Source organism: Brachyhypopomus gauderio, unplaced genomic scaffold, assembly GCF_052324685.1.
Source record: "Brachyhypopomus gauderio isolate BG-103 unplaced genomic scaffold, BGAUD_0.2 sc62, whole genome shotgun sequence".
Lineage (NCBI taxonomy): Eukaryota > Metazoa > Chordata > Actinopteri > Gymnotiformes > Hypopomidae > Brachyhypopomus > Brachyhypopomus gauderio.
Window position 1 is genome coordinate 2,271,760 of NW_027506883.1, and position 15,290 is coordinate 2,287,049.

Genomic DNA, 15,290 nt, shown 5'->3' on the forward strand with positions numbered 1-15,290 from the left:
TCGGGGCTTGTGTGTGTGTTCATGTGTATCAGTGTGATAGAGAGAGTGAGAGAGAGAGAGAGAGAGAGAGAGAGAGAGAGAGAGAGAGAGAGAGAGAGAGAGAGAGAGAGAATCTTTATTTTGCAAAATTGTGGGAGCAAATACATTAATATTGTAAATGTCTGAGACTCTGATCATATATATTCAGCTAATCACACATAATTAACGTAAAACATTTAAATTAGTGTCTGAAATATTTGGACCTCAATCATTTCGACCATTACCTGTCAGGCATTTGTCACACCTGAAGAGAAGCACAGACAGGTCGGTCTGACCATGTTTACTGTAAAACGACTTTTTCTGGCATTGCCTAATTGTTGAGTGCACTGGTTTAACAATGTCAGAGAACACAAGATACATTTATTCCATAAGAAAAGAAGAAAAGACTGAAGTGAACGGCTGAAATATAAATGAACTGTGAATGTTGAATCAACTCCATGCAGGTTTTCGTTACTGTGCTCTTTGTTAATTAGATGCCATTTTTATTGCCAACAGCCGGTGGGTTCCCTGGCAGACTGCTGTAATGATATTTGAGTCTATAAATAAAACATTTAAGCCCACGATTAAATCTTGTCTGACCTTATTGGGGTGTATTGTAGCCACAAGGCCAAAAAAGTAGCATGTGGCAAAAACAAAGTCTCGGCCTTAACATTCATATGATGTGTGTAAGATCGTCTCGAGATTTAAAATGCCCAAATGTAAGCCATGTTTCTTTTATTACCAGCGGTGTTTTCTGTGGGAGAATTAATGGGTGGGTCCATAGAGAAGCCCGGCGCATTCTCAGCTGAAAATATCAAGCTGTTTTTCACCTTTTGTTCTCTGTGAGACAGAGGAGTCCTGCTCTGTCCTGCTCTGTCCTGCAAAGCGTGGAGCAGCATGAAGGATGAAGTGCAGTCCTGGTGGCTGCGGAGAGCAACCACTCAGCACCTGCAGCGTGGTCCGGGTTCCTGGAGGAGGGGCTTGGCCAGGAACCCGCTCTGATCCCGTTGTTTGATCCAATTATCCCGCTTGCGGGGCTCTGCTGACGAAACCGACGAGAAAGAGCAGATCAACCGTACTCTGTCTAAGCACGTAGTCCGTGCTACGGCAACGACAGACAGATGACAGAGAGACAGACAGGCGATAGAGAGACAGACAGACAGGCAACACAAAGGAAAACTGACTGAGGCACTCACACGGCACTCAGATATTATCCAGGTAACAAAGAGAGATTACATAATATCAGCCAGCATGGATTCTTCAAGGTCCCTTATTGATCATCTTAACAGCAAATGCCTCGTCCAGAGTGCAAAGCCATAGAACCTGAAGGGTAAAACCGTTACGGTGGTCCAGGCACCCGAGAGGCAGAGATGAAGAAGAAAAAAAACGCTCTGCAATTTACACGTGCGTCTTCCGCACGAAGGGGAAAAATGAGGATGGAGAGATGGGCGTGGCCCTCCGGCCAGCCCCTCCCAAACAAGCATGTGCTCCCCCGTGGTGAAGGTGCTGATGGCCGTGAGGACCGGGCCGGTGGAGGTGGGTATTCGCGGGGCTGGAGGGGCACAGGTTCGGTCAGGGTGAGAGGGCATTACTCTCCGGACTGCACTGAGGCTAATTGTGATGGAGTGAGGTGGTGATCGATGACTCCGCTGAAACCAAACATCTGCTTCCTGCCACTCACCAACACATCATTTTGATAACATTTAATTACGTAAGGGGTCACTGGACCAATTAGACTACAGCTCAATTATTCCACAAAGTGGAATTGAAAGGTGAGGACAAATAATAACAGATTCTCAACTGTGAGTGTGAAGATATTTTTAAGGCTGGGGGATGTAAATGTTGCATGTATTAAGGTATGCCACTGCCCTTAGGGCGTCACACATTCCCATAAGGTACTCGTGGCTATTTTCATGAGGAAAATGGTTTCTTGCACCCAAATGTATCTCTGTTGTAAATGTTGAAAATAGATAAATGTACACAAAACATTTGAACACAAAAATTGTATTTCACTGTAATGTACAATTTTTCATCATAATTCATCACAATCATTATTAAACAATTTAAAGCCATTCACTCCTCAAGTAGACCAAGATATATATTTGGTTATATATATATAAAATTATTTATTGGGAAATAACAAATGATGTCCATTTTCCAACCCTTTCTGTCCAAGGTCACATTCTCTACTCTTCAAAATACACAATGGATTTTCAGGCCAAAACAGACAAAATAAATATACACCTTCCCACATGCAAACCCACCCATCCAACAAACCCACCCACACATCCAAGGCCACTGCTAGGTGGACAAGCAGAGAGAGGCTCCGACACAGAGACTCAAAAGGAGTGGTTCACCTGCTGAGGACATACCACCTCAACCACCCTCTGATTGGATCAGCCACTTGATAGGGGAGAGAGAGAGAGAGAGAGAGAGAGAGAGAGAGAGAGAGAGAGAGAGAGAGAGAGAGAGAGAGAGAGAGAGAGAAGGGGAGGTTGATGACAGTTCCCTGCAGAGGTGAAACTTCTCAAAGGCATCGAGAGGGAAGATGACACTTCATCCGCCATCATTTGGTAGGATTCAGGGCGGGTTATGGATCCTGTCACACAGCCAAATGAAGTGAGGGGAGGAGCCTCGTCCCTGGGCGCTTTTCCACCCATAGCCTCCCAGTAAATATCATCCATTATTGATAGCGAAAAAAAAAAAGTTCAATCTTATTAGCTTTTAAACCAACACTTCTGGGATGAACTTGCAAGCGTAGATGGGACGTGCCATTTAGTCACATTAGTTAACGTACAATGATTGACTTTGTTCACAATTTGTGACTTTGTTTGCTGTATAACTATTATTTGCTCCGCGTTATGAATTATCTGTCAGGTATGTAACAATGTGTGTATAATGAAAGAATCCTTCTGCATATCATCCTGTAGTGAGGGCTCTGGTCTGGACTGGATGCTGGGTGTAGTATAAGCCATGCTGTTTATACTCATTATTTTTTGGTTCAAAGACAGAACGCTGCCTCTATGGCATTGTTCACAGTGGTCTTTAACTCTAATGAAGGCTGACGCTTGGATGTCGAACACTAAACACATGATAATAGAAAAACAGGGTCTGTACAACAAAAGTCGAAATGTTGTTTCTTCGAGTGAAGTCCCGTTTTCATCGTTTTTCTGTTCAATGCGTGTGCATAATTAATGACATTTTGTAAGGTCAAAACTTCTATATTAAACGCTTAATTAACAGTATAAGCCGACTGAAATATTTTTACTTTGGTGCTTTTATGTCTTTTGAAGTTTTACCTGAACACTTTGAACTTTCACACAGTGCAGGTTTGTGGTTTTGCTGTCATCAAAAAAAAAAACAAAAAACTTCCAAACAGCAGAGTTCAAACATTATTTTATGCATTCATTCTTGTCCTCAGAATTTAATTATGATAATAATACTGTTTTAAGCATTTAAACAGCCCAGATCTCTGCATTCCCGTCAGTACCACTGCAGACAGCTAAAGGGCTCGACTTAAGTTACCAAAAACTTATTTTAATGAGTAGATCATTGGTAATTTAATTTTCATAATACAGAAATTAACATCTAGATTATCATGCATGAGAAAAACTGCTCTCCAGTTCCTCCTGAACCATTTCTCCATCACAGACATGTGCGTCTAACACTACAGTCTCAATCACGGGACTGTAGTATGTCAGGAGAGTGTAAAGACAGGGGTCAGTCTGGCACTGCCAGCATAAGGTAGCATTCAGACTGACATTAAACATGTACACTATTTAAAAAGCCAGATAAATTACTCAATTAGTTTGATGAAGTCATAAAATATGCAATATAATGAAATTTGTATGACCTGATTAGAAATGTTCCCATTTCCATGTAATAACTAGAAATTATTTTTAAATATGCAGGGAACGTTACCGACCCAATGAAATGCAATCTAAAAAAGGACTAATCACATTTAAGGTGGAGATTATTCCCAAAATGTGAAAGGAACACTAGGACACAGGATCTGACATGCTCAGATGTAGCATATGTTCCATTTGAGAGTATGTATTTTATTTATATAGGATTTTAAAATGCTTACATACCCATTTATTTATCACCAACCCAATCATGTAAGCCATCCTAATGCCTCTAAGTAACAGACAATGCCACAAGCCCTAAGTGTGTATTAGTGAGCTCAAGGCCATATGCCCATCAGCCTACATTTATATCTCATCAGTATTTTTTGCTTGTTTATTTCATTTAGACAGATAGTTCAGTAAATGTGTATTTGCAGATTAAAACACTCAGATCTGGATCCTGCTGTCCGTCACGCTACAGAACATCCTGAAAAAGTCCAGAAATCAGAGAAATGCAAATTTACTCAGATTTACTCACACTGTATTTTAATCTCATTTTATTTGAAACATGAATTTAGCTACAATGAAGCACATTTTAATAAATTCATGGTACACAAATGGGAATACGACATGATATGAGCCTTGTCTGTAGGTTGTTAACTTGTTAATTTCTGGAAAAACATTGCTAAAATTAACATTCATGCAGAAAGACCACCTACACAACCTATTGTCAAGCACAATTCACAAGCGTTTCACAAGCAATTGATTATGTTCTTCGATATGTCTAACAAACGACACAAGGGTCCAATTTAGGAGCTGCAGGACTACAGACGTGCAGGATCAGGAGAGAAACACACACTTCAGCTTCCTCCATTTCTTTCAAACCTGCATGTGGTAGAAAGCAAGACATGGTCAAAAAAGAATGAGAAGCTGCCTGACTGTGTGCAGCTGTGAAACAGACATCAGTACTGCACGACGGAAACAACACACTGCAATCAAAAACAACTTTACTCACTGCAACGCAGTGCTGTTTTCATATTGGTCGTCATCAAGGGCCCATAAAAAAAACAGTGACAAGCAAAGGTCTTAATACACAGGGTTTGCCACACAGTTCGTAAGGCTGGCACGAATTATATGCACAGACAAGCCACACTGTTATAAATCTATCATTGATTCTAAAATGTCAGCTACATTTGAGCTGAAGAATTCCTGTCTGCTCTGGGCTTAAAGCATACACTTCCAGACAGAATGACAGGTCAACAGAAAGACAGAATGACAGACCGAATGACAGACAGACTGAATGACAGGTTTCAATAACTTAAATTATGCTGCATCATCAGAAAGGTAGTGGTTCTAAGGCCTGAGTGCGGTACATTATTTAATGAATCTGCACCTTAGGCAATAAAAAAATCTAAAATATGGCTCTGTACTAATGCCAGAGAACACGTGGGGGCTTTAATCATAAGAATAGAGAACAGTAAACAGTAGTCTAACCATCAGCACTAAGCGTACAGCACTGCATATTAACCAGATGCAAAAGACAGATGACTGTACACTTCCTAAATGTAATGCAGTCCATCAGTAAGATGAATTACTCAGGGTGATACATATGATTTGCAGAACAGATGAGGCTCACATGCTTGTGTGAAATAGTTTAATATTTAAATAGTTACATTCAGATTAATTAGCAAACCTCGGCAGCTTCGGCTAGAGAATGTGCTTAATAAATGAAACTGTATTGGGCTTCTGGATGCTTCTTTAACCGACAGGTCAATACTTTTTGCTGTGTTTTACCATACAAGACCTGACACGATGGATATGCAGCGCTTTCATGGACAACTGCGACTAGGTGAAACTGCGGCACTATTAAAACAGCAAACTATTAAATGACTATTAAATAATCAACTTAAACCCATTAAAGCACTAATAAAACATTCTTGAAGGTTAAAGATCAGACCAGTGGCCACGCTCCTGCACCCCAGAGAGAGAGAGAGAGAGAGAGAGAGAGAGAGAGAGAGAGAGAGAGAGAGCGCACACCTTTGCATAGTTTGAGCTGTGGCATTCAAACCGTCATGTTTCTATCAAAACGCATTTGAATCCTATAGAGCCAGTACCCGTTTCTTCTGCAGACCTCCAGCAGATGGTCTCTTTTGGGCGGTCTCGACCCGGCGGTCTTGAGTAGACCGTCCTACCAGACCCGTCCGGGCTCCGCCAGTGTGCGCCTGCATCACGCCCTCTGCAACACCCCAAAGTTAGATACGAAGTAAAAAAACTTCCCCAGCCTGTCGTTTTCTTTCCTTCTGTAGCCTTGTTCTGCCTTTGGGTGGCTTTAAGAGTCCATTCGCGGTGGCATTGGGCTCATTCCCACCCGGACCTGGACAGTGTGAGTGGAGTCCAAAACAAGCTCGTAGTGGTGCAGGACGTGTGAAGTGTGAACGGACCAGCGGACCAGTGGACCGGACCGGTCCGGAGTTACGGCATATCCAAACAGCTCCCTGGACTACACGCACTTCCCACTTTTGCTTCGTCTCACCCTCTCGAAACGAAAACGTCTCAATTTTGCTTCCGACAAAACGAAATGGCTAGAATGCTGAGCAAGGATCTTCCGGATATCGAGGTAGAAACACTCATCAATCCTAACGCAAATTCGCATTTAAAGCCATTTATCCTCGCCTTGGTCGCTCGCTTTTCTCAGTACAGTCCGACATCGTAGGTACAGATGTAGTTTGTGTAATTCAGTAAATGCCCATGTAGTCTAATGCATGCAGCCCCATCTCCTGTATGAATACGTGAACTGTTGTTTTGAAGTGAACTAATATGGTGCAATATTAATGCTCATGCCTCATATGTCCCCTCACAAATAAACTGGATATTACTTTGTCCTTCGTTGTATAAAGTTAGACAGTTGTGTAAAAGTTGCAGATGCGAGATTTGAATCGTGTAAAATGTACAGACCACTCATGAAATCACATATTTATTATCCTCAGCTTTTCACTTTGAGACACTTGATCGAAAGTATGTTTACGTGCACATGGAGGAGCTGCGATTCAATAGCCACACATCGGCGTATTTGTGATAAAAACCAAAGTAAAAATAAAGTGTAATGCCCTTGAAATGGAGGTTACTCGTATGAGGTAATATGTGATTACCTGGTTACAGTGTAGGAACGTAGTGGTGTTCCTGAATGATAATGACGTGTCACCACCGTAATCAGACTTTATAGTTACTGTGATATACACTTTATTTCGACACTGCAGGTATTTGGTGCATTTTTTTTGCATCTCTTGGAAAATGCTAGTATTTTCTTATAGAACAGTGTATGGGTTGCTGTGCTTCACGCGACTACAGTGTAGTGCCACATTCCTGCACGCTCATACAGACATGTCTCACGTGCTTCTTGTGCGCGTGTGGAGTGGGCGGACAGCCTAACTAACCTACCACCTCAAGTCTACCACCTCAAGTCAAGGTGCATCGATATGTGCTGCGGGAACTACTAGACACATTGTTCTGGGTATACCTGTACTGTAACCATTGGTGGAATACAGAGGGCTGCACACGTTATCGACCTATAGCTCGCGAGTTTATGATTAACTAATGTGTTACATGTGGCATGTGGAGGCCTTTGACCGTGGCTTAGGACATGTAGTTTGGCTCTAGTTTGTGTACTACAGAAGGTATATCTTGACTGAATTTTAAAACTCTTTAACCAGTGCTGGAGTTACAGTATATACATGCACCACCACCAGTGCTACAACAAACTAATCCTGTGTAACATTTAGGAGAGCACTGCCTAAGAACTATCTACTTTTTCAGTGAATACTTTGACTGAACTTTTTTTTTCTCAACCGGGATAAATCTTCCTCTAGAAAGCTACTCTGGAGAGTACAAAAAAAAGGTTGTGTCACATTTTACTGCAGGCATATTTACACAGTTCTGTTCAAAAATTGTTTGTTTTAGAAAAAGGCATGGATGTATTTGTCTTTCAGATTTCTTTTATCACCACCACCTCTTCTTTTATTAGGATAAAGAAAGATGTGTCATATACAATTATATCACTTTTGGCAGTGATTATATATATATATATATATATATATATATATATATATATATATATATATATATATATATATATATATAGTGTATGACCTATATAACTCTATAACCTATATAACACTCTATCAGTGGCCTTAGGTGTGTCAGGAATAACACTTAATAGCCTGTAACTGGATTCACCTGTTGCTCATAACCACACCCTCTCCCCAGCTGTTCATATACTCCTTCATTTCGATTCCTGGTTACGAAGTATTGCCAACCCATGTTGCATAACAAGCGTTTCATTCTCCTGTTTGTTTTCCTGTGCACCGACCTCTGCTTACTCCCTAGACCTCGTGTTCTGCCTAGCCTCCTGGTACTTTTTGGATTCTGCTATCCTGTTACAACCCCGGAACGGCTTGACCACTCCAAGTTAGCTACGCGAGCTAACACTTGAATGTCGATTACCAACACGTCTACTGTTGTTAATTGATTTGTCAAATAAAGAGCATTGTGTTTTTGCACGTGGATCCCTCTTAGTCTCGTCATTACGTTACAAAATACTTCGCCATCAACATGGATCCAGCGGAAGCCCAAGCACATCTGACACGTCAAGATGAAGCCACCATCGCTGCGTTAAACGAGACGGTCAGACAACTTACCGAGACGGCTCGTAACCAGGAGGCCACGATCCTGGCTCTCTCTGAGGTGGTTCATCAAGTCACTGCAACCTCGCAGAACCAAGAAACCACTGTCCCTGCTCCTTCTGCAGCCGCCACGCCACCTTCGATCTTTTCAGTTGCTGTTCCCGAACGGTACGATGGATCCCCTGAACGTTGTCGTATATTTCTTAATGCAATGTTCAATGTATTTCACCTATCACTCTGTCCAGTTCCAGACCGAACTCCAAAAAGTTCATTTTGTTCTATCCCTTCTCACCGTGGAGGCAGGTGCCTAGGGAACGGCCCTTTCGGACAGCAAGGATCCTGTGCTGGAGTCAGAGAGTCAGTTCTCAGCACTGTTTAGGTCAGTGTTTGATCATCCTGCAGCGGGGCATGATATAGGTACTCAACTGTGTGAAATCCAGCAAGGGAGACGTAGCACTGCCGATTACGCAAGGGAGTTCCATATGTGGGCCACGGGGAGTGGCTGGGGGGACTCAGCCTTAAAGACCGTATTCCACCACGGACTGAGAGCCGAACTTGAATTAGCCTGTAGGAGCAAAAACCTGTCACTCACAAATTTCATTCAAGCCGCAGTGAATGTCGACAAAGTGTTAATCACTAACCGTCCAGCTTCTGGAAGATCTCACGCATCAACCTCCCATGTTCAGCTGGGTGAATTACCCCGTGATGTCCCCGAACTCATGCACCTGGGCAGATCTCTGCTCACACCACAGGAGAGAGCCTGTCGGTCGTATTCGCGAAGGCCTGTGTATCTATTGTGGTGACGATGGTCACTTCCGTGACAGGTGCCCAGCTCATCCATCCCGCTCCAGAGGCAACACACGCTTACAAGAAAGAGTAAGCACGTCTTTATTTTGTATCGGAGGCGGGTCCCAACTTAACCTACCTGTACAAATCACTTGGGGCGGTATTACCAATGACTTTTCAGCGTTAGTGGACTCTGGTGCAGGGGGTGACTTCCAAGACATAGAACAAGCTAATACACTACACATTCCCACTGTGCCAGTGAATCCCTCACTGAGAATTAATTCTTTGAACGGTCAGCCCATCAGAGATGGGGCAGTAAAGCTACGTAACAAACCTCTAATCCTCCAAGTGGGGCTGTTCCACTCCGAGATGAGACAATTCTATCTAGTCTCCTCGCCCCGAGATCCCGTTATACTCGGTTTTCCTTGGTTTACAGAACATGAGATATCTTGGAAACATAGAGAACTCATAAGGTGGCAGCCACGTTGTTTACAGCAATATATGCACTTACCCCTCTATTCCACTACGGTTGAAAGTCCCGACATGCCCCTCTCTGAAGTCATTCCTAAACAATACCAGGAGTATGCTGATGTCTTTAAAAAGAGCAGTGCGAGTCAGCTGCCTCCTCACAGGTCTTGTGTGACTGTGCAATTGACCTCCTGCCCGGGACGACCTTGACTAAGAGATCCAAACCTTACCTGCTCTCTCATCCTGAGGACACGGCTATGGAGTCCTACATCAGCGAAGCCCTTCGAAAGGGGTTAATCCGTCTGTCAACTTCACCAGGGGTGGCAGGCTTCTTCTTCATAGAGAAGAAAGGAGGAAGATTACGTCCCTGCATCGATTACCGTGCCCTGAATGCCGTCACCTCCAAGTATGCTTACCCTCTTCCCTTCATTTCTGCCTCACAGGAGCGCCTTATGGGGGCGAACATATTCACAAAGTTAGATCTAAGAAGTGCTTATAACCTAATACGCATACGTGAAGGCGATGAATGAAAGACTGCATTCGTCACAGCTAGAGGTCATTAGGAGTACCTGGTGATGCCGTATGGGTTGTCAAATGGTCCCTCGGTGTTTCAGGCATGTATGGACAAGATCTTCCGTGATATGATTGATCAGTTTTATTTACATTGATGACATCCTAATTTATTCTCCCTCAGTCACAGAACACATCCAGCATGTCTCCGCTGTTTTACAACGCTTACGTGAAAACAATCTATATGTAAAGGCAGAGAAATGCGAGTTCCACATTCCCACAATTTCCTTCCTGGGCTGCACCTTATCACTGGGTCGTATAGCCATGGATGAGAATAAGGTGGAAGCTGTAATGAACTGGCCAGTACCCCATTCGACGAAAGAACTACAACGGTTCTTAGGATTTGTGAACTACTGCCGTTGCTTCATCAGGGGTTTTGGCACATTGGTGGCCCCTCTTACCGACCTCCTGAAGGTGGGGGGGAAGCGGCACTTCATGTGGACCACCAAGGAAGTCCGAGCCTTTAACACCCTAAAGACTGCGTTCACCAGTGCTCCCATACTATATCTTACAGACCCTAAACTCCCCTTTATTGTGGAAGTCGATGCGTCAGTGGTGGGTGTGGGTGCTGTACTGTTGCAAAGACAGGGGGACACACCGAAGTTGTTTCCTTGCGCCTACGTCTCCAGGAAGTTTAAACCAGCTGAGGTCAACTATGACGTAGGAGACGAGAACTCCTCGCCATGAAACGCTCACTGGTTAGAGTGTTCTGAACAAACTTTCTTAGTGTATACCATTTACAAGAACCTTGAATATTTAAAATCCACCAGATGCCTGAATCCACGTCAAGCCAGGTAGGCTTTATTCTTCTCCCGCTTTAGTTTTTGGTGTGTTACAGACCCGGTTCCAAGAACACCAAGGCAGATGCATTATCCCGGATCCATGAAAAGACACAGAGTGACAGAACCCCAGAACACATCTTAAAGGATTCTTGTTTCCTCGCTGTCATCCAATGGGACGTCCAAGATGACTTATATAAAGCACTGCGTACCGACCCAGGTCCTGATGACCGCCTCGAGGGTAAGCAATACATCCCTGTATCATTAAGGGGACGTATCCTCTAGCTCGTCCATGACACGGCCAGTACAGGACATCCGGGTCTCACCCGAACCAAGCACCTCATTGCTCAACGTTACTGGTGGCCATCATGGGAGGACGACATCCGCAACCACGTGCTCGCATGTGTAGTTTGTGCTCAATCACGCACTCCACGTACCCTGCCTACTGGTAATCTCCTCCCACTACCTGTTCCCCGTCAACCATGGTCCCATCTCGTGGTGGACTTTGTTACTGATCTTCCAGTTTTCTGGAGGTAATACCGTTATTGTGGTCGTGGTGGATAGATTCTCTAAGATATGTAATCTGATTCTTCGCCCAAAGCTACCCACAGCCAATGGTATTCGACATATTGCAGTATGTGTTTCATGTCTATGGCCTACCTGAAGACATCATCTCTGATCGTGGAGTTCAATTCACCTCCCACGTCTGGAACCAATTCTGCAAACTGCTAGGAGTAACAGCCAGTCTGACCTCAGGATATCACCCCCAGTCAAATAGTGAGGTAGAAGGTTACAACCAGGAACTGGGCAGGTTTCTACGTCAGTACTGTGTATCTCAGAGGGACTGGCATAAATACCTCCCCTGGGCAGAATATACCCGGAATTCCATTATCCATTCTTCTACTAAACTCACTCCCTTTCAGTGTGTCTACGGCTACCAACCGCCTTTCTTCCTGTGGGATAAGACTCCTTCAGATGTCCCTGTTCTAGACAAATGGCTAAAGCGCAGCGCCCGGACCTGGGAGTTAGCTCACGTGCAGCTACATTTCACATTACATACCCGCCACATGAATGCTGACTGTCGTCTTCTCCCAGCACTGATCTACCACCCGGGCCAAAGAGTGTGGCTCTCTACCCTAAATCTTACGATACATCGGACCTGTCAAACGAGTCAATGCTGTCACCTATAAGCTCTTACTACCCCTACAGTATTGCATTAATCCCACCTTTCACATCTCTCTCCTGAAGCCTGTTCATTTCAGCCCCATGTCTATCCCTTCCATGCCTACTGGTCCTCTGGACATTGATGGTTGGCCGGCGTACATTGTCAGGGAATTGCTCGAATCCCTGCGCCGGCGTGGTGGTCTCCAGTATCTGGTCGACTGGGAGGGTTTTGGCCCAGAGGAGAGAGCCTGGATACCAGCAAGAGATATCCTCTGCCCCTCTCTCTTAACTGACTTCCATGCTGCTCATCCACACTTCCCAGCCCCCCGACGATGTGGCTGACCACCTTCTCGTTGAGGGGCATCAAGAGATGCTCCTTTGACGAGGGGTACCGTCAAGAATAACACTTAATAGCCTGTAACTGGATTCACCTGTTGCTCATAACCACACCCTGTCAGGGCTGGCTCGGATGCCACGCCTTCTACCGCCACAAGAGACACCCGAGTCAGTCCCAGACTTAATCGGCATAATCAGCAGTGATTCGTCTCAGCTGTTTTTTAGGCTTCTTAAGGAAGCTTGTATAGACGAATCACTGCTGTATCGTTTTGGTTATGCCAATATATTATATCTCCTGCGCTGCTTTCTAGCCATTCTCAAGTTGTCCCCTACTGTTTTCCTCTTATTCCTTTTACCTTTATTTTGGGAAGGGTTTTATTTTATAATAATAATAATATAATAATCTTTATTTGTATAGCACCTTTCATACATACATGCAACTCAAATTGCTTTACAGTATAAATAAAAGAAACATAAAAAGGAGAAGACAAAAAGAAAATGTTAGAAGAAATTAAAGTAAAATAACATAAAATGTAAAAAAGTAAAGTAAACAATATAATAAAAAAGTAAAGTAAATAAAACTAATTAAGATAAGTAAATATAAGAAGATAAAAATAAAATATTAAAATTAAAGATAAAAAGAAGGTGAAAATAAGCTGTCTTGCATGTAGTCATGATGTGTGATTTGAAGCTGAGCTCATTATCAAAGGTGATGCCCAGGTTCTTAACACATTGTCTGGCATTCAGATTCATTTGATTTAAATAAGTCTGGACATCATTCCTTTGTGAATCACTGCCAAGAACAAGAACCTCTGTCTTCTGTTTATTTAATTGCAGAAAATTGTCAGACATCCATGTCTGTATATCATCTATGCAGTCAAACAGTGAGCAAATTGATTTTAGGGCCTTAGGTTCTAGAGAAATGTAAAGTTGAGTGTCATCTGCATATTGATGATAACTAATACCATGTTTATTAATGATATGTGGTAACGGAAGCATATATAGGTTGAATAGTAACGGCCCAAGAATTGATCCTTGGGGGACGCCACAAGTTATTTTTTGACGTGTGGAGGAAGAGGTACCTAATGCTACATAGTAATCACGCCCAGTTAGGTACGATCTAAACCAGTCTAAGACTAAGCCACTAAGGCCTACCCAACTCTGTAGTCGATCAAGAAGAATTTCATGATCAACTGTGTCAAAAGCGGCGCTTAAATCCAGCAGAAAAAGGACTGAGAGTTTGCCTGCATCCTTATTCAATCTCAAGTCATTTACTACCTTAACTAGGGCTGTTTCAGTGCTGTGGAGAGCTCTGAAACCAGATTGAAAAGTGTCATTTTACTGCGGTGTGCTATGCCTACTGCCAGTTACTTCCCCTGGCATTCTCAGTTGCGTTTTGCGTTTTACGTGTTGAGTTTTTTCTGCGTCCTTTTGTGTTGCCTTTATTATTTTTTCTTTCCTGTTTCTCTACGGTTAAGTTTCGTTTTGCACGCGTTTAATTATCCGCGTGGTTTTGTGTTTATTTTTCTACTGTGTGCTCGCCTTGAAATATACGCGTTGTTTTGTGTTTAATTTTCTACTGTGTGCTCGCGTTTCTCTCTCAATCTGACGATAGGCGTTGCCTATCTTTCTGTCAGTATGAGCCGGCACTTGGGTCCACCTCTCACTCTGTTTTTTACACGCGGTGTGTACTCGTTGGTACCACCACGTTACACACCCTCTCACCAGCTGTTCATATACACCTTCGTTTCACTTCCTGGTTGCGAAGTATGTTGCATACCAAGTGTTTCATTCTACTGTTTGTTCTGTGCATCGACTTCTGGTTACTCCCCAGACCTCGTCTCCTGCCTAGCCTGGTACCTTTTGGACTCTGCTATCCTGTTATGACTCTGAACCGGCTTGACCACTCCAAATTAGCTACGTGAGCTAACACTCGCATGTCGATTACCAACACGTCTACTGTTGTTAATTTGATCTGTCAAATAAAGAGCATTGTGTTTTTGCACGTGGATCCCTCTCAGTCTCGTCATTACCTTACAAGGTATGTCATAGAAACTTCAGGAAGACAGTGAGAAACTGTCCTAGATACCAAGGGACAACTTACCTTCCACAGTGTCTGGTAACTGTTTCTGATATATATCCTACTAAGAATTGACATAAGAGTAATTTCAAAAGGAGTGAACAGGATCTTTGTTCATGATATGTAAGAAAAAAGATTGTGTTACATTGTGTGATTATTGTGTTACATAGCACAGTAAAAGAAGAGCCTTTACATGACTTTTGGGCTTTTGATTAATTGATTAATCTTCTAGTAATGTTACAGTAGTAGTGGACTGTCACAGTGGACTCCTAAAGTGGAATCTTATAGTGACATCTGCCTTAGCTTTATTAACCTTATTTACTGCATAACCTGGCATGTCCACTAAAGCTCTATATTTATGATGAAGAGAGTGAGCAAGGAAGTGTTCATGTGTTGAAGAAACTACTTCAATTAACACCATAAAGGAGAAAAAAACCCAGCACACTGCAGCCTAAGCAACAAACAATACTGACAGTAAAGGTGAAATAAATACCAGGCCTTTTAATATAACAACAACAGTACTGACAGTAAAGGTGAAATAAATACCAGGCCTTTTAATATAACA

General features: G+C 43.0%; 1 protein-coding gene and 1 long non-coding RNA gene across 2 annotated transcripts in view; one reads left to right on the forward strand and one right to left on the reverse strand.

Annotated features, from left to right (window-relative positions):
- Positions 1 to 4,418: 4,418 nt before the first annotated feature.
- Positions 4,419 to 6,084, reverse strand: LOC143489446 (uncharacterized). Its single transcript, XR_013124679.1, has 3 exons — positions 5,978 to 6,084; positions 4,879 to 4,890; positions 4,419 to 4,748 (listed from the first exon to the last, which is right to left on the reverse strand). It is a non-coding gene; the product is annotated as an uncharacterized LOC143489446 (long non-coding RNA).
- Positions 6,073 to 15,290, forward strand: part of LOC143489445 (dihydropyrimidine dehydrogenase [NADP(+)]-like) — a 52,359-nt gene continuing 43,141 nt past the window's right edge. Inside the window, exon 1 of the mRNA XM_076988485.1 lies at positions 6,073 to 6,480. Within this exon, the coding sequence (XP_076844600.1) occupies positions 6,442 to 6,480 (39 nt within the window). The 5' untranslated portion in view covers positions 6,073 to 6,441. The remainder of the gene's footprint in view (positions 6,481 to 15,290) is intronic.